The sequence below is a fragment of the Acipenser ruthenus genome, chromosome 3 (genome assembly GCF_902713425.1).
Source record: "Acipenser ruthenus chromosome 3, fAciRut3.2 maternal haplotype, whole genome shotgun sequence".
NCBI lineage: Eukaryota > Metazoa > Chordata > Actinopteri > Acipenseriformes > Acipenseridae > Acipenser > Acipenser ruthenus.
The window spans coordinates 57,185,514-57,210,332 of record NC_081191.1 but is presented as its reverse complement, the minus strand read 5'-3'; the positions used below and the strand labels follow the sequence as shown (position 1 = coordinate 57,210,332).

General features: G+C 37.0%; 1 protein-coding gene across 1 annotated transcript in view; it reads left to right on the top strand.

The window, feature by feature from the left end:
* Positions 1 to 227: 227 nt before the first annotated feature.
* The window catches only part of LOC131731529 (uncharacterized), a 71,560-nt gene continuing 46,968 nt past the window's right edge, over positions 228 to 24,819 (top strand). The window contains exon 1 of the mRNA XM_059020791.1: positions 228 to 1,345. Coding sequence (XP_058876774.1) covers positions 235 to 1,345 — 1,111 coding nt within the window. The 5' untranslated portion in view covers positions 228 to 234. The remainder of the gene's footprint in view (positions 1,346 to 24,819) is intronic.

Here is a 24,819-nt window from a genome sequence, read left to right as displayed (position 1 = left end):
CCAGACTTGGAGGAGACTGAGTTGGTTTGTCGCATTCTAAACAGCTGTAATCCCAAACTGGCAAGCTCCCTTAGGGGAACAGTGAAGACAGTGGCAGAACTGGTGCGCATCGGGACCCAGGTGGAGAGAGACAACGCTGCTCAGCGGGAATACTGGATCAAGGCAAAATCCAGCAAAGCCGTTCAGGACAATAGGAGCCATAAAGGAGCTATGAAGAAGCCGGCAGAGGTCAGCATGGTGAGAAGCCAGGAGAAGAAAAATATGGTTCCTGCTGCAAGCCTGACTCTGCTGATCGTGGATGTAGGCGTTCGAGGGCTCCAAGGGCCTGCAGTCCTGGACACTGGGAGCACCTTCACTCTGATGAGAGAGAGTCTCTGGAGGAAGATAGCTCATCCAGGGGAAGAGCTGGAGTCTGCACAGGACCAGTATTTCATGCTGGCGGATGGACAGTCACACCAGGCCAAAGGTCAAGTTCGCCTCACTTACCTTCTCCACGGAGAGATCTGGTTTCTAGGCACATATGTCCTACAGGATCATCACCTGACGTTTCCCCTTGTTCTAGGCTTGGATTTCTTGGAGAAAACTCATACCCAGATTGACATTGTCAATAGGCAGTATGGTGTCAAACATCAGAAGGATTTCTCCTACCATCCTTTTTTGCCACGGTATGAGGGGGAAGCTTCCTGGGACAGGTCCTTATCGAGTGTCAGCCTCTACTTCCATACATCTTGCCAGCCACCTACCACCTCTGATCCAAAACCATGCCAACCGGCGAAGGTGACCATGACCATCACCTCAGCTGAACCATCTCCTGTCGAGCAACAACTCCAGAACCTCCAGCAAAAGTGGTCTTCAGTCTGCACTGATAAGTTGGGAATGACAACAGTCACCCGTCACTCCATCTCCACTGAGGACAAAGTCCCTGTTCGGGGTCGACTGTATAGAGCGTCTCCACTGAAGAAGGCTTTAATCAAGGAACACGTCCAAGACATGCTGCTGGACGGAGTTATAGAACCATCTAACTCCCCATGGTCCTCTCCAGTGGTGCTCACAGAGAAGAAAGATGGTGGTTACAGGTTCTGTGTGGACTACAGAAAGCTGAATGCAAAGACTGTCTTTGATGCATATCCCATGCCCCTCATTCATGACATCCTGGAGTCCCTGAGTGGTGCTGCGGTATTCAGTTCCCTTGATCTACGCTCAGGTTACTGGCAAGTGGCGATGGACTCAGCAAGTAGAGCGAAGACTGCGTTTACCACACCCTTTGGTTTTTATCAATTTAATGTAATGCCATTTGGGTTAAAAAATGCTGCAGCCACTTTTCAACGGCTGATGGAGAGAGTGTTAGGAGACCTCAGAGGGAAGATCTGTTTCGTCTACATAGATGACATCATTGTCTATTCACCAAACTCCGCACAGCATCTTCAAGACCTCGAAGCTGTCTTCAACAAACTTCATCTGGCCCGTCTTACACTCAATCTCAAAAAATGCCACTTCTTTAAACACACTCTCCATTTCCTTGGTCATGTGGTTTCAGGTGAGGGTGTAGCTGCTGATCCCCACAAGCTCCAAGCCATCCAGGAATATCCCATTCCTACCAACTTGAAGGAGGTTCAACGGTTCCTAGGTTTGGCAGGGTGGTACCACAAGTACATCCCCAGGTTTGCGGATATTGCTGCCCCACTTAACAACTTGAAAAAGAAAGATGTCCCCTGGAAATGGACAGGAGAGTGCCAGAAGAGTTTCAAACTCCTCCAAGAAGCTTTGATCAGTCCTCCAGTCCTCGCTCACCCGGACATCAACAAGACGTTCCGAGTCTTTACTGATGCCAGCGATGTAGGACTTGGAGCGGTTCTGACTCAGCTAGAAGGAGATGATGAGAAGGTAATAGCCTACGCCTCCAAATTACTGAACTCTGCCGAAAAAAACTACTCCACATCTGAAAAGGAGTGTCTCGCTGTCGTGTGGGCAGTAGAAAAATGGCGGCATTATCTGGAGGGGATGGAGTTTGAGGTTGTCACTGACCACGCTGCACTCTCCTGGGCATTCAACAACCCAAAAACCTCTTCCAGACTGACCCGCTGGACTCTTCGCCTACAACAATTCACTTTTACCGTTATTTACAGGAAAGGTAGTCTGAATCTTGTACCTGATGCACTCTCTAGAGCTCCACTTGTACCACCTTCAACTCCTTCTGCATCAGTGTGTGCTAGCAATGCCCCTGCGAGTAGCATGGATCTTCCCACCACCATGGACCAGATTGCGGCCGCTCAGTCCAAAGACCCAGCTATCTCTGACATCATCAATGACATTGCTTCCAATACTGCCAATGATAACCGCATCTCCTTCATCCAACAGCAGGGACTTGTGTATCGCCGGGTGCCCATTCCTAAACAAGGATTCCGATACCAGCTGGTTATTCCGGAACAGCTGACGGATTCCTTCCTCCACCACTACCATGACAACCCTTTGGGAGGTCACCTGGGCAGGATGAAGACCCTGTTGCGCATGCTGGAGGTTGCATGGTGGCCCTCCATCCGTAAAGATACATGGCACCACATAAAGGAGTGTCAAACCTGCCAGAAGTACAAACCGTCCAACACCAAACCTGCAGGTCAACTCCAGTCCACTACTGTGAAGGAGCCCGGAGAGATGCTGGGTCTGGACCTAATGGGACCTTTCCCAAGAAGTAAAAAAGGTAACACTTACATCCTGGTCATTGTTGATTACTTCACAAAGTGGGTTGAGCTGTTTCCATTGCGGGACAGTAAGACCACCAAAATTGTGAACATTTTGACGCAGGAAATATTCACTCGATGGGGAACACCGCAACACATTCTTTCAGACCGTGGACCTCAGTTCACGAGCCAGCTACTCGCAGAGGTGTGCAAGACCTGGGGAGTAGTACAAAAACTCACCACCAGCTACCACCCACAGACCAACCTGACAGAACGCGTGAACCGCACCTTAAAGACCATGGTTGCATCTTTCGTTGGGAAAAACCATCAGCTGTGGGATCAGTGGCTACCTGAGTTTCGTTTCGCCCTCAACACCGCCAAACATGAAACCACTGGCTTCTCTCCTGCAGTACTAGCGCTCGGAAGGACCATCAGAGGCCCATTGGACCGATTAATCGCTGTTGCTCCTGCTCCATCCACCGATCCCTACCAACTGCTAGATCGCCAGCAGCAGATTGCCGAAGAGGTGAGGGATCACGTTGCCAAAGCTCAGAAACGGCAAGCTCTGAATTACAATGCCCGGAGAGCACACTGTCAGTATGAAGAAGGTGAGTTAGTCTGGATAAGATCTCACCCCTTATCTGATGCCTCCGGAAAGTTTTCCGCAAAACTTGCCCCTAAATGGTTTGGGCCAGCTCTTGTAACCAAGAGACTTGGACCCAACAACTACAAAGTCAAGTGGGGGGAGCCAGATTATTTCAAAGAGGATACTGTCAATATTGTTAATTTAAAACGCTACTATGGCGTTCGTCCCTTGCACCTCCAGTGTGGGGGGGGGGAATATGTAGCAATTCCCATGCTACATAATGTGGGTGTAAGTCTCACCCACCTGTCCCTTTAATTAGGGTCAGTAGCCTGGCCAGGTCAAAACTTCATTTCCCATAGTTCCTTGCAACCACCCTCTGTTCATCCTCTCTCCCCATTGGCTCATTCAGATTTCCACCCCTCCAATCTCAGAGCTCCTTAGTAGCCAGCACTTGTATTAAAGCTGGCTAATCAGGCCTGAGGGAGACTCCCTTTCTCAGAGGAATCCATTTAACTACAGCATTTTCTTTACTTAAATTTCAGTGAATCCATTACCATCCTTAGATAATTCCAGTGCATCCGTTCATTTTCTTTTGTCACTGCGCTTTGTCTAAACTGCTCTTTTTGTTTTCACTGTTACTTGTTTAAGTTGAGCTGTTTTTCTAGGTCTGTTTAGTGTTTGTTGTTTTATGTGTGACAGCCTCCATTTTTTCCTGATCCTCCTGATTTTTTTCAAACAACTGTTCACCATTCAACTCAACACTACTGGACAGTCTCAACAATTTCAACGTACTCAATGTTTTCAACTTTCTACAATCACCATCATTTCGGGACACTTTGCTGGACTGCCTTATTTGTGGGTGAGATCATTTCTTTTTTGTTTGGATTTTTTCTACTTTAATTTGATACTTTGTTTCCTGTATTTTTTTGTTATTTTGTTACTTTGTATGGATTTCAATTACCCTGCTATTACTGGACTTGTTGGGCCTACCTGTCATTCTCCCACCATCTTATGTCTTACCTGTTACCTGCAATTATTTGAATTACTTTCTTATCATTATTCATTTCATTCATTTGTTCATTTTTTCATTTGTTGACATTATTGTTCACAATAATAAACCGATTGTTCTTGAAATTGACACCTCTGACGTCCCTGCTTTTGCTGTCTGTCACTCTTGCTGACTTATTTAGCTATAGGAATAGGGCCAGTAGTCTCTCCTTAGGGAGGACAGTGCAACTGCTTCTCAGTTGTGCAGAGTGATCGTTACAACATGAACTCTGAATGTAAGCTCATTTATTTTCTAAAAAGTGTAATCACTTGCAGGACATGTTCTTTCAACTGTTGGTAAAACATTTTTCACACTTGCATGTTATTTATATGTGCATTTGTTTTATTTACTCATGAACATGCCTAGGATTTTATGCAAAATGTGTTAGTTTTTGTTCCTGATGAATCTTTTTTCAATAGTACAGGGTACTTTTCAAACAAGTTGTACAGCCTTATTTTTATTTTCAAATAAAACATATAAATAACTTGAAATCCTTCTCACATTATTTATTGCAAATGTGTTGACACAAATAATGCTGGTGCCTCTCTCATGGTCACTGATGTCTGGTATGAAAACAAACATCTTGCATTATGTGCAAGTCAGAAAGGCAAGTGCCTGAGCCAATGAGAAAGCTATATTTTGGTGTGCAGCCAATCAGTGAATAAGGATTTCTGCCTGAAGATGTATACAGGGCTCGAAATTAACCATGCAGCAATTGCCATGGGTGCCCTTCTCAGTTGTTGCAATGCCCCTCAAAATGTATGTCTATTCACAGCCATTATGGCCGCAGTGCCCTTTTCAGGATCCAAACATTAACATGATTTTGTAGTTAAATCACATCAGCAGGAAAATAACCTACAACAGAGAAACGGAAATCACTAGCCTTTGAAGCACATGGACTTCTGCCGTGTGTAATAATTCCATCTCAGAAAAGAGTCCAGAAAAAAAAATAGAAAGCCTTGCTAATCTGTAAAACAAATGTGCAGAACTGTTTGTCTGTCTTTACATATGTACATAGATTACACTTCCATTGTTACCTATCTATAGCTTCTGGATTTTGCATTTTAATATTTCTTGAAAATAGTAAACTAGGTCATCCTTTTTTAGTCAAAGTAGATTTTTTAAACAAACAGCTTCACAAGTATTTTTTTTTTCATTTACAAAGCTGTAAATCTTAGGAATTGTGATGTGCTCGAATTGTAGAATATAAAATTTATATAAACTAAAACTATGTTAGTGACCAACACTTTACCAAGAATGGGCTATTATTGTGAAAGGAAAATGCAGTATGAAAATCAAACCCTGAAACCTTGTACACCAACTCCAGTAAAGGTTCCCTGTGACTGTGGTTTTAGTTAGTGTGCACTGTGTGACTTTTTACCTCAATCAGTTTTGTGGTCTTGACACAGACCCCTGGGAGGCGTTTCCCACAATAGAAACAAACCACAAAATATGCCATGATTGTCAGCCTTTTCTATGGCTCCTATTGCCATGAAAACCAGATTGTACCCTGCCTTTTCAAACAGGTTTTGAGGTTGTACAGTGCTTGCTGTAATTTGTATTTACTTGTAGTATCAAAATATATTTTTAAAAAATCACAATGTTTAATTTGCGGGCATGCATATAAAACAGATTCATGCTAAACTGTTAATATAATTCATTTGTTCAAATGCATACCTGTGACAGGATGGAGTGTGTGGTGACGTCAGGCTAGAAGGAACTGAAACAGATACTGCAGGTAGGGTGCAATGGCGTTTGCGCCGTCTTTATTTTTAAATACAAAAAATAAAGTAAAAGATTTAAACAAAAACACTGTGCTCACAGAGCAAAATAAATATTTTAAATAAAACAAATCACAAACACAAAACGAACAGCCAATACAGGTCAGGCTGGGCAAATGCCTTCACTGATCCTGTATATGTTTTGTTTTTTTTAATTTTCACTCTCGCTCCCGTTCCTCCTCTGAACATCCCCCTCTGAGCCGAGAGTGAGTCTTTTCTATTCATGGCTGGAGCCTTAATTACCTATTAATAAATTACCTTATTAAGGCTCCAGCCACATTCCCACAAGAGTTCTAGGGAAGGGGTTTTAACTGGAATGGAGGTAGACTGTGTCCATTACAGCAGGGTGATATTGTTCCAAAGTTTCTTCAGATACAAGTTCTATTCAAATCTTACTTTGTAATAATAATGATTTAAGTGATTCTGTACAATACCATAAAATGATAGCACAAAGTTATATTCCTTGCTGATGAATCAGCTTGTGTTCTCTTTTAACCTCTAAAGCAAAAATATACTCTTCAAAAAATATACCTGGGGTCATACATTTTGGACTGTTATAAAGTTAACAATAGCAACTGTTTTGGTTTAGGCTGGTGGGTAAAAAAAAAAGTGTGTTGTTTTTTTTCCAGCAGTCTATCCTGAAAGCTGGATTTTTGTGTCTACTGCAGGTATTTTTTTAAAACTAAAGCCCTATCACATACATTACAGAATGTCTTGTTTGTAAGATTCACACAGATAGGTGGCAGCAAAGTGTCACATAATCTGGAAAAGTCTGCTCCTCTGATGGCAATGAAAGGCGAGTGACATTTCAATCTTACTGCTTTCATCTGCATTCATCTTATACTTTAAAAAAAAATGAAAACTGATGAGAATGACATAGGCCTGGATAACAGGAGTGGGACTGGGAGAGCACGGAGAGAGGAAAGAAGTTCCAGGTAAGGTGTCTTTTGTGGTGTCTCAGGTATGTCAGTCACCCTGTATTAATCATAAGGGGAGGAGAGGCGGGGGCTCAGTGCATGTTTTTCAGGTTGAGTCGACGCAAGACTAAACCGTTTTACAGGATGCCGTTTGTTACTGAAAATAGGGCAGGAGCGGTGCCTCAGCCCAGTTAAGGACCTGACCTGCATGTCTGCTTTTCAGTCAAGCAGGTTTCAGGGAGGAAATGTCAGTTCAGGAGTCAGGCGAGCGTGTCCTGGGAATGTTTGTTGGGCTTTGCTCAAATGTCAGCGTTTTTTTCATTACACCCCGCGTAGTGTTGTGGCATTGCCGAGTGATTTAAGGTGGCATGGTGTGTTATTAGTGGAAGAGTCTTGTCTCCAATGTGTTAATGCATAAACAAATACAGCAGCATCATTTTTAATGGAGATTGACAGGATAGGTTGAAGAGACAGCACAGTAACTAAGTATTATACTAAATATTTGGGTAGTGTTGCATAATAGAGGCTGTAACTATGGATTCCCAGGGGGCATTTAGATTGAAATGTTTAAAGCAACTAGATATTACGGATTTTATTTAATTATTTACTACCATGCATGTCTCCTATTGATCATTAATAGTAGTTATATTAAAAAAACAAAAAACAAGATGTGGCATTTTTATAGGCGTTGCTGAGCTCCTACATGCAAAGACTATGCTTTGATAGAGGGAGGTTACGGATTACATTATAGTCACCTTTAATTATTTATTGCAAAAGCTGGTGTCAGGTACAGGCCATTAACCCGTTGAACAGAAGGCAAGGCAAATTGTTTCAAAGGCCTTTTGTTAGTACCATCTCTTAAACTGATAAACTGACAAGTTTTTAAAATGTTGTTTTCTGTTTCCTCTCACAAACTGTTTTGTTAGAAGGGTCTTAAAAAAATATTGTTTACTGTTGTATACCAGAATAGAGCCATCTTAGTGAGTTCCATAACTGAGTGATGATTATATGCTATCAAAAGTCAGCATAAAGGAGTTTGTAATTTTGTGAAACCAAATAAGTTTTATTCCAGGCATCCTGAATGGACCTCCTGAGGTATGGTAATGGAGGTGTTTTTTTTAATGTTTTATTTTTTTATTTTTTATTATTCCACTTTATTGAGTACATTTTTAATTCAGCTCAGAGAAGCCAAATATGTTATTATGAGTATTACAATAGAATTTACAGTACTGTTTCCAACTGTAATGAGGTCATGTGTGCAGTGCAGATGAGGGAGATGAAAGGTGGATTGGCATTCTCATGTGAAACACACCTATACACAGCATAATAAATCACACTGTCTATTTACAGAATAAAGAAACATTCATATTAAGGTTGGAAGACTATTGGGTGTGGGGTGACATGGTGTTCCTCAGTAATAAGTGCAAACAAGAGAAGGTTGACATCTAATTGATTTGTCCTCTGTTTTGACAGTTGGAAGAATGGCTTGTATGTATGCCATTGTCACAGATAATATCTGGTTCCTACTTTTAGTCATGCAGTTCGTGCATCGATGCACTGACTCTATGAGTGTTCATACTGGTGGCAGGCTCAGCAACATAAGAACTGACTGAGCAACAAAGACACCTATTTTTGAGTTACAGTTCAGGATGTGGGGTATTTCAAAAAGGCAATCCTTGCACTTTCAGCCTTTTAGTGTAATTAACTCAGAATAACTAGTTGCATCCTTATTTTGTCAGGAACTAAACTGAGCTTTGCTTCATATACTGTATGCTGTATGCATCCATCCATCCATCCATCCATCCATTATCATTCCGTTTCTCCTGGTGAGGGTCGCGGTATGCTGTATACATTATAGTTAAAAAAGGTTACTTTAAATAATGATTAGCTAATTCTGATAAATCATTTTAGGTATACTTGCCTATTATCACGTGTTCTTTTTACATCTAAGCCACGTTTCTGCTTATTCCAAATGAGTTAAAAATGCAATTGAAAAATAAAGCATTCAAATTACTGTGACACTAAGATAAAATCTGATTTATGGAGGCGCTGCTACATGTTATAGGTTTAATTGTTCTTGTATTGATTTTAACTAATCCAATTTTTTTGGGGAAAATGTTCCGCAAAGAACTCGGTCATGGTGTGGCAGCCAGACTGGCACCACCACACAAAGTATCAAGATAAGACATTAATTAGATCAGGTAAGAAAAAAAAAAATAATAATAATAAACCACTACAAAAAGATCATACAGTTTAACCGCAATAAAACATCTGTAATACATACATTCAGGTAAGGTGTGGTTCTGAGGATTTAGGCATTACATAAATAAAACTGGCTCTTTTAGAGAAATTCTTCTGATATTTTAAATTAGGTTTTATTTTAAAAGAATATAATGAACCACATTTGTAACTAATATAGTGATTTCAGTTTGTAGATAACTTACTTTACCTGATGCCAGTAGTGAAGTCTTCTCATACTAGAGAGATACTGTTTGTTTAGGTACAAGATTATATTTTACTTTGATCATAATCCATCAACAATGAAAACTAATGTGCATTGTGTACATTTAAAACATGTGTGTACAAGTGCCAGTTTGGATTGGTACAGAATAAAGCTTAATACAGTTGTGCATTTTTTAATAATAAATATGGTCTTGTAAATCGACATTTAGTAATCACTACTCTTACCGGAACCCACACTTTCCTTTCTCTTGAAACACTATAAACCGCCTTCCCTTTTTAATGCGTCATTGAAGGTAACGTTTTTGGTTTCCAGTTTTAAAACAATCAGCATTGGCAGTGACTAATTATAACAAATACCAAAATGATTTGTTCACATCCTATATAGCAGAACATGTTAAGATTAATTTATTATTTATTTGTTGTTGACAAACAAAAATAATGTACATCAGAATGTGCCTTCAAGGAAAACCAAAAAAAAGAAATCTACAGTAAGAAGAAAACTGTGAAACATATGATTAGAGCTGCTCAATGCTACTCATCATTATTATTATTTATTTTTATTATTAGTACGATTAAAACTGTATTGTTCTTTTAGAACAAAGGTTCTTCATTTCAGTTCTGAACCAGTTAATGGTGTACCCTGAGTGTTGATATCAAAGTGTATTAAATGTATCATTTTGGACATTAAGTATCTGAATAAAAAAAAGTTAAAAGAGAAACATTAATTGTTTAAATTGTATAACCATTGGCTAACTTAAAATGTTTAGATGTATGATCTCTAAAAGTCTAAATGTAGATTAATACAATGATTATTTCTGTTCTAGTGCAATTTGTAATTAGTTTGCTTAAAAATATCACATCTTAATGGCAGTGTCTGGTTCAAGTTTCTTACATTTTTTTTTTCTAAAACAGGCTGGAACCTGTCAAGCCCTGGGCTAATCTTATTAATCTCTTCATGAAAAGGAATCAGCAGAGTAGGGTGCAAGGTTTTTGGAACAGCCATTTAAAGCAGTGTGTAGAATGGTCCCACTCTTTACAGTCGTTGTGTGGTGATGTTATGTGGGCCAGGCTGGAACAATGTTTATTATGTTCAATTTGTATGAGTTTTAACCACATTGTGTCAAATGTATAAGTGAGTGTAATTTGGTTAATAATAATAATAATAATAATAATAATAATAATAATAATAATAATAATAGTACAGTTCTGGAAAAGTGCATTCATGTATTTATTGAAACACACAGATATGTTATCTGTTATCATATGTTATCTGAAAAAAAAACCCATGTATTTAATGTTCTGTAAATATAAACAACAAAAATAACTGATTTCATACCCATATCAAGTTGCTCTTTAAGACAGACTACAGAGTTATATACAGTAGTGCACTGTTTCAAAGTTACCCATTCCAGATACATATTTAAACATACCTGTTCCAGATACAGTAATATAATATAAACCACCAATAAATCAGTTGTTTATATATCAGAATATACCAATAATTGCTCATTTGATGCAGGGCACTGAGAATAAAACAAGCAAACACAGATTCAACAGAAATATGACTGAAAACACTACTTTGCCACTCAACCAGTTAACGAGGTTAATAAAACAGGTTGGTAGTGAACTCGTGCCTTGCCCTGACAATGTTGCTTACACCCCATCTTGAGGATGACATTCCTGGAAGTGATATGCTGTTTACTTGGACCCTGTCAATCTCAGGTGAAATGTGGATATACAAGTGTGTCCAGAAGCTGAATTAAAGCTGTCACAGATCACCAACCGCTTACTATGTGTTTATTTGATTAATTTACATTTTCTTACAACATATCTATTTGTTTCTGCTGGCCCCTCTGGGATTGCTGTGGCCTGTTCAAAGGGGATTGGGAGAGAGTGAGCTGTTGGGAGATTATGTGTTGGAGCAGATGGTTTGAGTCAGGTAATTTCAGTCAGTTGTAAAGTGAAAAATGTTCATGTGATCCCCTTGCCTACTGCTCAGTGAAGCTATGGAGTAATTCAATCAAAAAGGTGACATGAATAAGATGCAGCGGAGGCTAATTGCTTTTGTCTGTGTGTCTTTTTCCTTCCTCAGTGTTTCCCCCTGTGAGCTACAGTCTTGGTTTTCTTCTTAACCAGGCAGCTTTTTTTTTTATTTGAACCAGTTATCAGACTTTACTCACAAATGTCAGCTCTTTTTAACACTCATACTTAACTTACCCATCTCAAACAGCTTCAATATAGAACAAAAATATTTCCCTATGTTGTCTGACAGCTTTTGCAGCACACATTTACTGACATAGTCCATTGGAAAGTGAGTTTTTAGAATTATTAATGATTGTGGGCTTGTCTTTTTATTTTTCTGCTACTGTAGAGATATAAAAAAGATGTGGTAATGTATTACAGATGCTTGGACTGTACTGGTACACTTAACAGTCAAATGTATTGTGATTGATTAGACCTTGAAAAAAATATTACTTGTGGAAATTTCAGAGAAGTGTAATTTAATATTTTACCACATTGGAATTTGTCTAGTCTGTAGAATACAGGAATTGACAAATGTTAAAAAGTACTGATTACTGTACATATTTACGAAACTCCAGAGAAAATAAAATCCCCACTAACTGATTCAGAACTACAATTTACTGAAATTTGATATTTTGTTTTTATTGTTCTCAAATGTTTATTTAAACTATTTTGAAGTTTCAAAGGCCCTTTTATAGCAAAAATATTAATCCATTTTTTTTAAAAAAAGCTACGTGAAATATTATAATGTTTTTTTAATAGAGAAAATAAACCAACTGAGCTGTGCAAAAAAAAATGTTTTGCCTTGAAAGACCAAAAAATTGAAAATAATGTAGAAGGAAAGTTTCTAAACTAGGACACATTTCCAGATTACCTTGATTTAAAGCTTTGTGGCAACAGAATGTAGACGTTCTCCTCACATCTGCAGATATCTAAGATCAAACTTATTATTGTAAAACCTGCTGCTCTTAGCACAACATGAAATATAAATGTATAATTTCTAATATTTTTCGACGCTTCAGTAGTGTCTGTTGTATTTTTTAGTTTGGCTTTAATTCTTGGAAATGTGTTTTTATTTATGGTGTACAAGGTGCAAAAGTCAGGAGCAATATAATGTCTCTCCCATGGAGATGTAATTTCTCATGACATTAATTAAAAAACAAGAACATATAGTCGTATTTAAACACATGTATGTATATGTATATACATATATAACCAATTAATATACAACGGGTATAATAGACCAATTTAACCCCATCTTAAGGATATACTTGTCTTCGAGTAGATCATTCCAATGTAAAGATCTGATGTTTGCTGCAAGGTTTTAGCTGGTCTTTTTTTTTTTTTAGGAATGTTAGGAAGCTAGCTGTAAACAGTTAATAAACTAAAAAAGTGCCCCATCAAATGTGTGTGTATATATATATATATATGTGTGTGTGTGTGTGTGTGTGTGTGGAACATGTAATTCAGTTTGATATTTAATAATGTGATGCATCAACGTATAGTGCATAAATATGCTTAAACCAGAAAAGCATGCATAAATGTATAACCTTTATATATATATATATATATATATATATATATATATATATATATATATATATATATATATATATTATAAACAATTTCCAGACATACAAGCAAATATGCTTGTTCTTTTTTCATCAAGTGCCTAAATATTTTATTTGAATTTGCATTTTATACTACGGGTAGGTCTCATTTGGACCCCCCCCCCCCCCCCCTTACAATTTCGCACCTAATTGATTCAATATTTTTCAAAAAATAAATACAAATATATATATATATATAATATATATTTGTTATTTTTTATATGGAGCTTAGGTTTAAGCTTCAAAATCAGAATATAGTCTTATCTGAAACACTCTTGCCTTCATACTTCCAAGCTCAAAAACCAAGATAATTTGGAGTTTTCCCCTCAGCAGTCACATTTGTTTAGTCTGTCGTCTGGACGGAAATGCTTGTACAATTGCACTCTTTCCCCTTTTTTTTAAAAAAAGGAGAAAGCTGCTGGGTAGCACAGCAAAATGCACAGGACAGTTAGTGAACTGATGGCTATCTACGTTTTTTTTTTGTTTGTTTTTTTTAATAAAAACCACTAAAGCCAGAAGTAGATTGACAGGGCTTTACCCAGCACTGCTGAAAAATGCTTGACAGTAACAAAGTTTTAAAGCAATACAACTGGGAATTGTTCATGTATATACTGTGTATTATGAAAATAAAATTAATTAAAAGATTGAAACAGACAGTTTGCCTGGCTACAAACTGGTGCTCAGTACATAGTTTACAGTTAGTAGCCTGCTATGTTTTTATTTTAAGATATAGAAACTTGGTAAACTTTTTGACAAACATTTCAATGAAAAAGCATTTGGTTTATGTGATATGAAGATATTGATAAACAACTTATCTGACACCTTTGTCAAAATGTTTCTTTTTAGCACTTTGTCATAAGCAGATCAGATAATAAGTATTGAAAAGCTTGCATGTCAAGGAATATGTTTGACATTTATTCAGTCAGCTCTTCTATCTTCCTTCCCTTGACTTCATTCAACAGTAAAAATAAAAAGAAGAAAGTACTGGTATTAATTAAAGTTAAGGTGTGGTTTCTGACAAAAAAGCAGTATTATCTATTTATGTCCAAATTAAGTACCTGTTAGTCAACTTTTAGCACATAACCTTGTCAGCATAATTTGGCAGGGGACAGGAAATTGTTAGAATTTCCCTGACAGATATTGGAAAGTTGTACATAATGTCAAATTTGATAATTTTGGCTCGAATAAACCCTGAATACAGTGCTCTGTTTTATTAAACTTTAATTTAGCTGGACACTGAAAAGATGCATCAATGTTATACTGCAGTAAAGAAGGTGCATATTTTGGGTTGAATGATCATAGTTAGAACACTATACAGTTTTATAAAAGAATAGGGAATTCTAAAATGGAACTGCTTTAAACTGCTTTAAACTCAACCCCATTACATGCATTTGTTAGAAGTGTTTTTTTTTTTAACAGTGTATAAAACAGTTGAATATACATGTATTTTGCTTAACGATAATGTTAACATATAGATGTAATCTCATTCTAAGCAGCTTAAAACAAACCTTTACAAAAATATGACCAACAAAAACAAATCTATAAAATGTACATAAAACAAACTGTATAAAATGTACATAGAAATAAAAACAAGTGTTGGGTTCATTACAGTATTTCTAGCCCCCATATCAGATATTACATGATAGATAATTGTCTTTAGCCAATAAAAAAAAACATATTTTGCATTCATAAAAGCTTTAACAACAAATAGAATATATGAAATCAAAATGATTAAATCCATTAATATTACCTAGATATGAAAAGGGCTTTACATTTTTGGTTGCTACATATTTGTGGAAGTGTTCACTGATGAAAGGGTGTCCAATGTACTACTACAGAGTTGTAGTTCACTTTTGGAATAACATTTTCATTTAGATTCTTTGGGGGATATTTGTCAGACCCCATATTTATGATAACAATTCTGAATATGTGAAAAAAATAATAAAATGTATATTTAATATGTGCCAAAAATAGTTCAAATTGCATAAAGTACATGACATGATGTATTTCAGAGTAGCTAGGCTACTATAACTATATATATATATATATATATATATATATATATATATATATATATATATATATAGTTATTGTTATTCTGTTGAATAGATTACTCAGTATCAGTTCAGTAACTTTACATTGTTGACAGCTTGATACACAATAACATTGTCAACAATTTATGATGATGTAAAAGGTGGCTCTATGGATTTTGTTATTTGATGTGTGAATTGTGATTAATCACATTACATTTGCAATACAAATCTTAAATGCCTCCTGTAATTGTAAAAGCATGCTGTGTTGCCTTTAGGATACTGTAAAGTCTGAACACAAGTTACTATTACAGAAACACACTTCAGGCATATTTTAATCTGTTGATTACTGTTCATTTTGACATTTAAGGACATGTCAGTTTAAATGATTTTTAAAAATGTTAACTCTAATGAAAGTTATCCTATACAACAGTGAATACTACTACTAATAATAACTACCGTAGATTATAAGATGAATAGAGAGAACTGTAAAGGAGAAAATAGTAAAGACTGAATTTGTTAACCCAGTAACTGAAGTGAAAGTCCTGCCACCAGGGGGAACATGGGAGCAAAACAATGTATTTGGAAGTGCTGAGGCCAATTGTGCGTATTTTCAGAGCGTTGCTAAAAGGCTCATAGTTTGGAGTTCTGCTTCTAATCAATTGATTGTTAACGCTCGTTCAAACGGGAGGAGTTATAGTTATTGAACTAAAATCAATATAGCAGGCTGTATAAAAAGTGCTTAAAAGTATAAATACTGCACAAAACACTAACCCTGTTTTAAGCGTACATATGATCAGTCCAGCAAGAATCTCAAATGATCTGCAGCACCTTTATTATGATATCAGTGTAAATATGTATTTATACTACCTGTACAGTACTTGTGAACTTCCAACTACACTGATTCACTGCTCTATACCAAACTATTGTACTCCTTTTAATTTTCTATTTGTTAATAATGTATATGCACGAAAGGTGGATAAATGAAAACTCAGGGTGTTGAACTTAATAATGCACTTAAGTATTTATATAGTCAATATGACAGTGGCACAGATCTTGCTATGTAATCGGGGGTGTGGAAAATTGAAGTCATGCTGTATATGTTATGCGCATTTGTCATAACTTGTGTTTTAGGTCAGTGATTTTTTTGTTTATTCTGACGTTAGCCGGGACGCGTTTAAAGAGTCCACTGCCTCTTCGGCAGATTGGGGGGGGGAGCAAGGTACTGGAAGCTACTGAAATGACAGCATGTAAAATTGAAACAGAATTTACAAACAGTGTTTTTATGTGCAACTGAATCAAATGTTTACTGTTTTAAATGTGTTTATTGATGTATTTATTTATGAGTCCTTAAGTATTGCTGCGCGGGTAATTAACGGCGTCAACAACTGTATTGTTTGTATTTTTGCAAGGTTTGATAAAACAAAATAAATATTTATTATATTCATACTATACTGTAGCTCAGGGGTTTTCACCCGAGAGTACGCGTAGGGTCATAGGGATTCGCAGGACGACTCAGAAATGCACAAATAAAAATTAAATTAAATTAAATTAAATTAAATTAAATTAAATTAAATTAAATTAAATAATGACTGAATTGATTTGTTAACGGTATTATATATTATTTAAAAACCATTGAGCATAAATATATCGTATGTTTTGTTTTGTTTAGTAGCTCAAAGTGAATCGCAGATGGAAAAAAAAACACATCTTTCAGGTAAGCACTTTCCACCTGTATGCATGCTTGATTTTGATTGGTGGATTTGTTTGTGTTTGGAATTCTTACAAAAGAAAAACGAAGGAAGAAAACAAGTCTACAGAAAGTGCAGTGTGACAGAAAGTTATACAGAGTCCCTTTGGGTAATTTTGAATTAAAAAAAAAAAGTTTATCATTGTTAGTTATTATAGTTTTATCTTGAGGTTAATGTTTTTGATATTGTAAACATTTTAATGGCACACGATTATGCTGAGACGGGAAGTAAATGGTAATGTCAGAAATATTTGCAGTGCAGACTATTTTATATTATTTGTTGCATCAGTACAGAGGATCGCTTACATGCAATGTAATATTTTTAAAGATGGTGCTTACATTATTTTATTTTGTGCAGTTATCGAGTTGCTGTGAGGGATATGATTGCCCCTAATTTATCATACATATGTAATATGTATGGAGGAAAAGGTTTTGGTATTCATGGCTGCTGAAAGTGGGACAGCTGAGGCCTTTCTTGTCTCCCCATTAATTTCAACACAGTAAAGCTGCAGAGTCTGAAGTCGGTACTTCCACCAGTGTTGTAATCGAGTCACAAAAATTGGGACTCGAGTCGAGTCACTGGGGGGTAAGGCTCGAGTCGAGTCGAGTCTTTGACATGCCAAGCTCGAGTCGAGTCACTGGGGGGTAAAACTCAAGCAAGATATTTCAGTTTTTTATTTTTCTTAAAAATATTTCCCAACATAAAACCAATGTCACCTTACAATAATTGATTTTGAGTTTCAGTGTTTTAAAATAAAATATCAAACAGAACGAAATTTCAGTGTACCATTTGTAATTCAGTAATATGAGAGAATTGGTCAGAGGTCTGACTACTTTTGCAAGGCACTGTATATATATATATATATATATATATATATATATATATATATATATAATGGCTATTATTTTTGTGTCATGGCAGACCCAGATCACTTCAAAAGGAGTCCCATCTAGAAAACGTTTGAGAATCACTGTAGAACATTCAGTAGAAAAAATGGTTGTAAGAAGAGGTACACATATTCATATGTAGAGCGACGTCATGAAATCTAACTTGAACTATGCATTAAAGTAACAAGGGTTGGTTCTTTGAGCACTATATAAATCAGAAATATAAAGCAGTTATAAATATGTCAGACAGTTTTTACCAGAAAAAAAATAGTGTCTAATAACTCTGACCAGGAAATCATTTTGACTTGGCCATACAACACAGGGACAAATTATAATTACAGTGGGTGGGATATGAATAAACTCTCTATGGAGCAGCAAAGCACAGCTTTTAAAACCCAAACAGGTCAATGCACAAAGGCAACGACACACTGACAGTCACACAGGGAACTTGGAAACATTAACAGTATTGCAAATTTGAATTGCGTCGGAAAGGTGATGTTTGTCAGGTCGCTTTGCATTGACTGTTTTGGCACTCCCTCTGCGGTATGCTCCTGGAACGCTGTATTATTCACCAGCCGAGTCTATTTTGGCATTAATATTAAATACATAAGACGTGTACGAGGAGGAATGTGGAGTGCCAAATTAAAACAGAAATCCCTATTTGGCAGCTGTGAACGACTGATGAGATGCCTAAATCAGGCTAACAACCTTAGGGAAAAACAAATAGGTGCCTGTTTTTTTTTTTTTTTTTTAATTTAGTAGTCGCCAATTGATTTTACCTCGTCAGCCAACCGCTTCTTTTCAGTCTGCAGGCCCGCTAGTCATTCTTTGAGAATTAAAATGAACACAATATTTAAAATCTATCAAGAGTTTCAGTAACTGCCCTTCTGCTTTACTATCAAAATATGTTTAAAAAAAAAAAAAAAAAAAACAGTCTTAAAACTTCCCTGAATGTTTTGTAAATAGGGCCCCTTGTATCCGATACACCGTTACAGTGTGCTTGGGGTACATTAAATCATTCTTGCTGGGGGTTCTTGCTGCCTGCCTAGAGGACCTACGTATTGTATAGCACTTGGACTTTGTTTCTGTCATTGAATATGCTGGATTACTGTTAAAGATTGCTGTGTTAATGTGGGTTTACTCCTGGTAAGTCGTGTACGCTATTGTATGCACAAAACTGGACTTATCAAAAATGTTTAAAGAAGAGGTAGAGTGATCTAATAATACACCTCATCTTGACTGTGAAGGTTTGCACTTGTAAAGGAATACTCAATACATTCTTAATGTGTATTATGCGTTCTTAATCACCGTTTATTACTGTTTGTTTAGTACCTGTTTATTAAAGTCACCAGCATATTTTACTTCTGGGGCAGTGTCATAGCAAGCCTGAGCAAGGTGGAATTTCTGTAATAAGGTAGAGGTGTGTACCAGTTATTTTCTTGCACCTTGAAACAGTAAGTTTGTTATACATTCCACTGCAAACTCCCTGTAACAAACCCAGTCAGGGGGGAAGAAATTACCACTGTACACCACTTGTGGTCATTTTTTGTCTGGCCTCATAAGAGAAATTCCATATCGCTCAGCTTTGCCCAGAGATGGTCCCAAAGGGAGACTGCTGGTGATGCGTTTCTTAATCATTAAAATGCATAAAGATGCTTTTGTCCATTGTTTTCTTAAAATTGAGATACTTCTCACATTGAACAAAGTTCTGTGTAATATTAACAGTTAAAAAGGTATTTGTGCTACTAAATTCTGCTTCTAACACTGTTTAGTTTGTTCTTCATAATTGGTGGTTTGTCATCCCTGACAACAAGAGTATTGCAGAGTATAGTTAGATCACAGTAAGTCAAACAGCCATGCTGGGCAGGTCTCGGGGGTCCATTTGCATGGTAAGATCCTTCAAGATAACATGTTTAACACTAATGCTTAACATAAGTATTTTTTAAATAAATAGTGTTGTGTTTTTTTTTTTTTTTCAATGTGATCATCTTCTTTTTCCTAGAGAAATGATGTGTTTTCATATGCATCTGTGGGGTATTTATGATGCCCAAATCACCAAGGTTGTTGTTTTTATGAGCTTTATCAAGAGATGTTTAGTTGTTAGAACTGTTTAATTTAACTGTTAAATTGAAATGTTTTTTTTTAGATGCAGCTAGTATACTGGTCTGTAGTAACAAGCATTACAGATAATAAAACTAAAGCATTGAAAACAAACTCAGGTTTGCTTTTGTATACTGCAGTGCAAATATTATTTTGTTTTCCAGTACTGTACCTTAAGTTCTTTTGAAAAATAGTTTTTCTGCTGTACATCTGAGTATTATAAGTTTCCCCAAATCATAGACAGTATCTCAACATAAATGTCTTTTAATTCTTTTTTTTTTTATTGTGACCGGGAAGGGCATCAAGTCTGTTCTGCTGCACACAACTCTGCTATCCTGTTGTTGTCTTCAGATATTTAAAAAAATCCCAAACACCGCTCTTTTGAGACATATTCACTGCAAGTTGATCACACGTTGGACAGCATTGGGAAAATGACTGTCTCAGTGTTCTTGTCATTAGTATAGTAAGCACACCTGACCAAACCTAAAATTCTGTGCTGGAAGAAATTTAAGCATGACTATCTGTGTACATTATCGGCTAAAATAACAAAAACTGCTGATCGTGATTGTGTTTTTTTTTTCCTTACATCGGCGCCATGCCGATAGGCTACCGATTATCGGTGCACCCCTAGTGTGTATATATAGAGGAAACTTACCTTACTAAGTCACACAAAGCAGATTTACAATTGGGTGAGCCCAAGCTTACAGTTAAAACAAATGACATTTTCCTGAGTCTTCTCATTAAGAAAAACTACATACATGAAATATTTGAAATGTATTATTTTACATTATCATAGTCTATGTTTGTGTGCAAACATTGATACAATACACACTTAATCAGTTACAAAGAAACACTTTTATGTAAATATATTTCTTACTAGTGGAGTCAAATCCATTAGCAACAGTTTACTGATCATATTTTTAATATAAGCTGTACAGTATATATTTTTTTATTAAACAGTATCTACGATTGAGGAAAAGGTTACAACATAATATTTTACAGTTTGACACAGCTGCAGCTGTTAAACTTTAACCTGTACGTGCAAGAAATGAAAGAAAGTAGCCTTGTTTTCTAGTTTAAGAATATCTGCTCTCTTGCTACAGAAAGCACCTCTTTACTTGATTTAAGTCTATGCACCACACAAAGGTGACTTTTGTCTTGTTATGGAGACGCGCCAAGCTGTTTGACATGATGACAGGTGGGATATTATTTAGAGCTGCTAACATTTTGGGCTCTATGGGTGCTTTGTTTCCCTTTAGATTGTGTTTCGACTTGCATATTTCTGACTGCTATTGTAGCATTAATATTCTGTATTAAATTCAGAACAAGCCTAGCACTACACTTTAAAATAAAGCTTTTGTATTATATTAGATGCAACAAAGCTATGGCAGATATAATACCAGAGAGGTTTTCATCAAAAATGACACACAAAAAATACAGTATATAAAATGATTATTATGATTGTTTTTGTATCCAAAGATCAATCTTGCTTCAGAACAGGAAATCAATTAGCACTCTATGGGGTCTTTTCTATTGATCGAGACAGTAGCACATCTATATACTGTTAGTAAGATAATACATATTCATTTCTGGACCATGATTATGAAGATCTAACAAGAAGTGTGCATGTGCATGTCTTGTGCATTTCTGGTTGCAAAAATATTTTAAACAGCAGAGGATCTAGTGATTTTCAAAGATGGTGGTATTTGGATCCAACACTGCCATAACCATAGAACTGAAAAATCACTGTGCTTCCTCTTTCAAGTGAATTAAAAATAAAAACACCTTACAAATAATAAAAAAATACAGTTATTTTACATTCAGTACATTTATAATCGACTAATACTCACAGTAAGTGGGAGAAGTGGCAGGTCCTCAAGGGCCTTGAGTTACAGGTGAGTTCAGCAAGAGCAATACAAAGACGCAAAGATTTGCATCAGTCAGAACAGGATGCTGATATTAATATTAATAATGTATGTCTTGGAGAACGAATATCCACAACATAATGTGATCTGCAGATACTTAAGACAGGAAACATTTTAACTACTTGTGTTGTAAGCCTGACTTGGATCGCAGAATTTGACAATTTTAATCGCCAATACAATCAGCATACTGATTACTAAGCTTTGCACACATAGCACATTTTGGTGGATGGTGGAATGATGTGATATCTGTAGTGGACGGAGTTCTGTCCGTTGCGCTACCATTGCTTGCAAAGTGAAGTTTCTTACACACGAGTAGTACTGTACAGTACGATATTGTGTGCTTTCCCTGAGTCAGGATGTGGCAGGATGGCTTGCAGTGGTGAGGTGTGGTGACATCACGGACCAGGAAGTAACAGAACCAAAACAGTGGATGGGCGGGTGAAAGCTGAAACGCTACAGCGTTCAGCTGCTTTTATTAAATCATAATACAAAACAAAGGATTTAAACAAATAACAAAACACAAAACAAAAAGGCACGTTGGCCAAACAAACAGAAACAAATAAGCGTGCTGGTTTTAACCCAGCACGATACTTAGCAGTTGTTTTGTTTTATTTTATTTTATTTTCCTCGCTCTCTCCGCTCCCCGAACTCTCCTCTGTACACTCTCTCCTCGTAGCACGGACAGCTGCCGGTTCTTATACTCTGGCCGAGGGGTTAACTAGCTGTTAATGATCTTATTAGATAATAAGATAGGACTGCCCAGTCCTATCTTATAGGACTAAGATAGGACTGCCCAGTCCCTGACCACATTCCGGCGCCTCCTTAAGACTCACCTCTTCAAACCGCACCTGTAGAACTCCTCTGTTGTATCCTGGGACACTATCACCCTTCATTTAAATATGCTTTATTTTCCTCTTATCTGCCCCCTATTTTACTTCATTTAATCCTGTACCTCAGAATATTGTAATCTGCCAAGTGTTTAATCTGTAGTATTTTGTACTTAATCATATCCTGATGTAACTATCACTATTTAATCATATCCTGATGTAACTTTCACTATTATCTGCTGTATTATTGAATTGTGGTTTGTCACACTTGAGAATTATTGTATTTCTTGTTCTTATTGTATTACTTATATTGTAACACTTGAATGTATTTGTATTTGCTTGCGATTGTAAGTCGCCCTGGATAAGGGCGTCTGCTAAGAAATAAATAATAATAATAATAATATTACCCCTCGACCACAGTCTGCACAAGTTTAGTAAGGATGTGTGACTGTCAGCTAGTTAAATAATCAGTAGCTGATCAGCCACGCATCCTCACAAGGTTTTTAAAATATAAATAACAAATAACAAAATCGTCTTTCGCCATAATAAACAAATCATAATAAATAAATAAACAAAGGGGCGGGACACTCCACCACACAGGAGTACCAACAGTAACACAAATATGCGTTGACTCGTATGTGTTTTTAAAAAGAGCATTATATTTTGTGTTTTACCAGTAATATTTTGTAATCGGCTTGGAAAAGCTACTTAACAAAAATGGGCTTTGTAACACTGATGTAGTGTTATTTTCAGGTACTCTGTGAACAGTGGTACGCAGCGCACTGCGCTTGCTCGTGCATGCCTAAACAATGCCTAAACAACTTCCGCTAAGAAAGCAGGGAAGTGCCCATTCCAATCTGGTACATTATGCTGTTCCCTATCAAGTATGAAATGTAACTATTACCGAATGGGTATTTACCTGTAAAGAGTCCGAAACCTGAATAGAATAACAAAGCTGCGGGCAAGCGCCTGTGACGCAGCCATGCTCACCCCCGAGAGCATAAGAGGACTCCAAGTCCATGCTGTCCACTCTATCGGACAACAGAGTGCAGACAATAGCTGCCTGTTTGAAGCTTTTTCAGCTCAATACAGCACTTATAGCCTGCCCATCTACGTCTTGGCGTAACACTGAGCAGGGTCACCAGAAGAGAGGTCATCACCACGGACACATCCAGCCATGGCTGGGGCGCTGTGTGGAATGGCAGGGGTGCACTGGGGCTATGGAACCCCCCATGGTAGGGTCGCCACATAAATCTTTTGGAGCTGCAGGCAGTTTGTCTGGCCCTGCAGAATTTTTTTACAGAAGGTTCAAGGGAGACACGTGCTTGTCCGGACAGACAACACTCCTGTGGTGGCTTATATAAACCGATAACACGCCACATAACAGATCTGCATACCGAGGAAAAAAAAGCGTACCAACACTAAATTCAATGAAAAACAACAGGCTGTATTTATTAATAGGCTAAAACACAATGTGCATACTGTGCAAAAAGTGCAAAGCGCAGATGTTTCAGTCAAACATTGACCATCATCAGTGCTGGTGGCTTACATAAACCACACAATTATCACAACTATGGTTTCCTAAAAATAGAAATGTAACCATTAACCTTCAAGGTCGCTGCATCCATGATTGTAGCATGTTTGAAGGAAAAATGATTACTAGTACCTGTGTCTGCAGTCCTCTTAGCGTCTCAGGGGCGAGCATGGCTACGTCATGGGCACTTACGCACAGCTTTGATATTCTATTCAGGTTTTGGGATCTTTACAGGTAAATAACCATTTGGTAATGGTTTGGTTACATTTCAATTTCAGGGAACCATGATTATGATAATGTCTTTTACATCTTTTTCAATTTAATTTACCATATTTTTCCACCATTAAGAAAATAGTATGCAAATATTTATCTTGTAAATTTTTTTTACTGGAAATTTGCAGTGGACTTCATTTTGTCTTGTTTGTTTCCAGTTTAAGTTTGCAAAAACCAGATCAACCAAAATCTGACAGGGTACCACTTTCAATGTGACAGCATAGACTGGCATATGACTTGGCAGTCCGGTGAAAATGTACTTACGGTCCGGATTTGGAACGGAGTCTGTCTATTGAGTACCCCTGCTGTAGAGGTTTTGCATCAGGTGAGAAGTAAGAACTCGCACAGACAGCCTGAAATTCAAAGTTGACATTTAATTAGAATGTT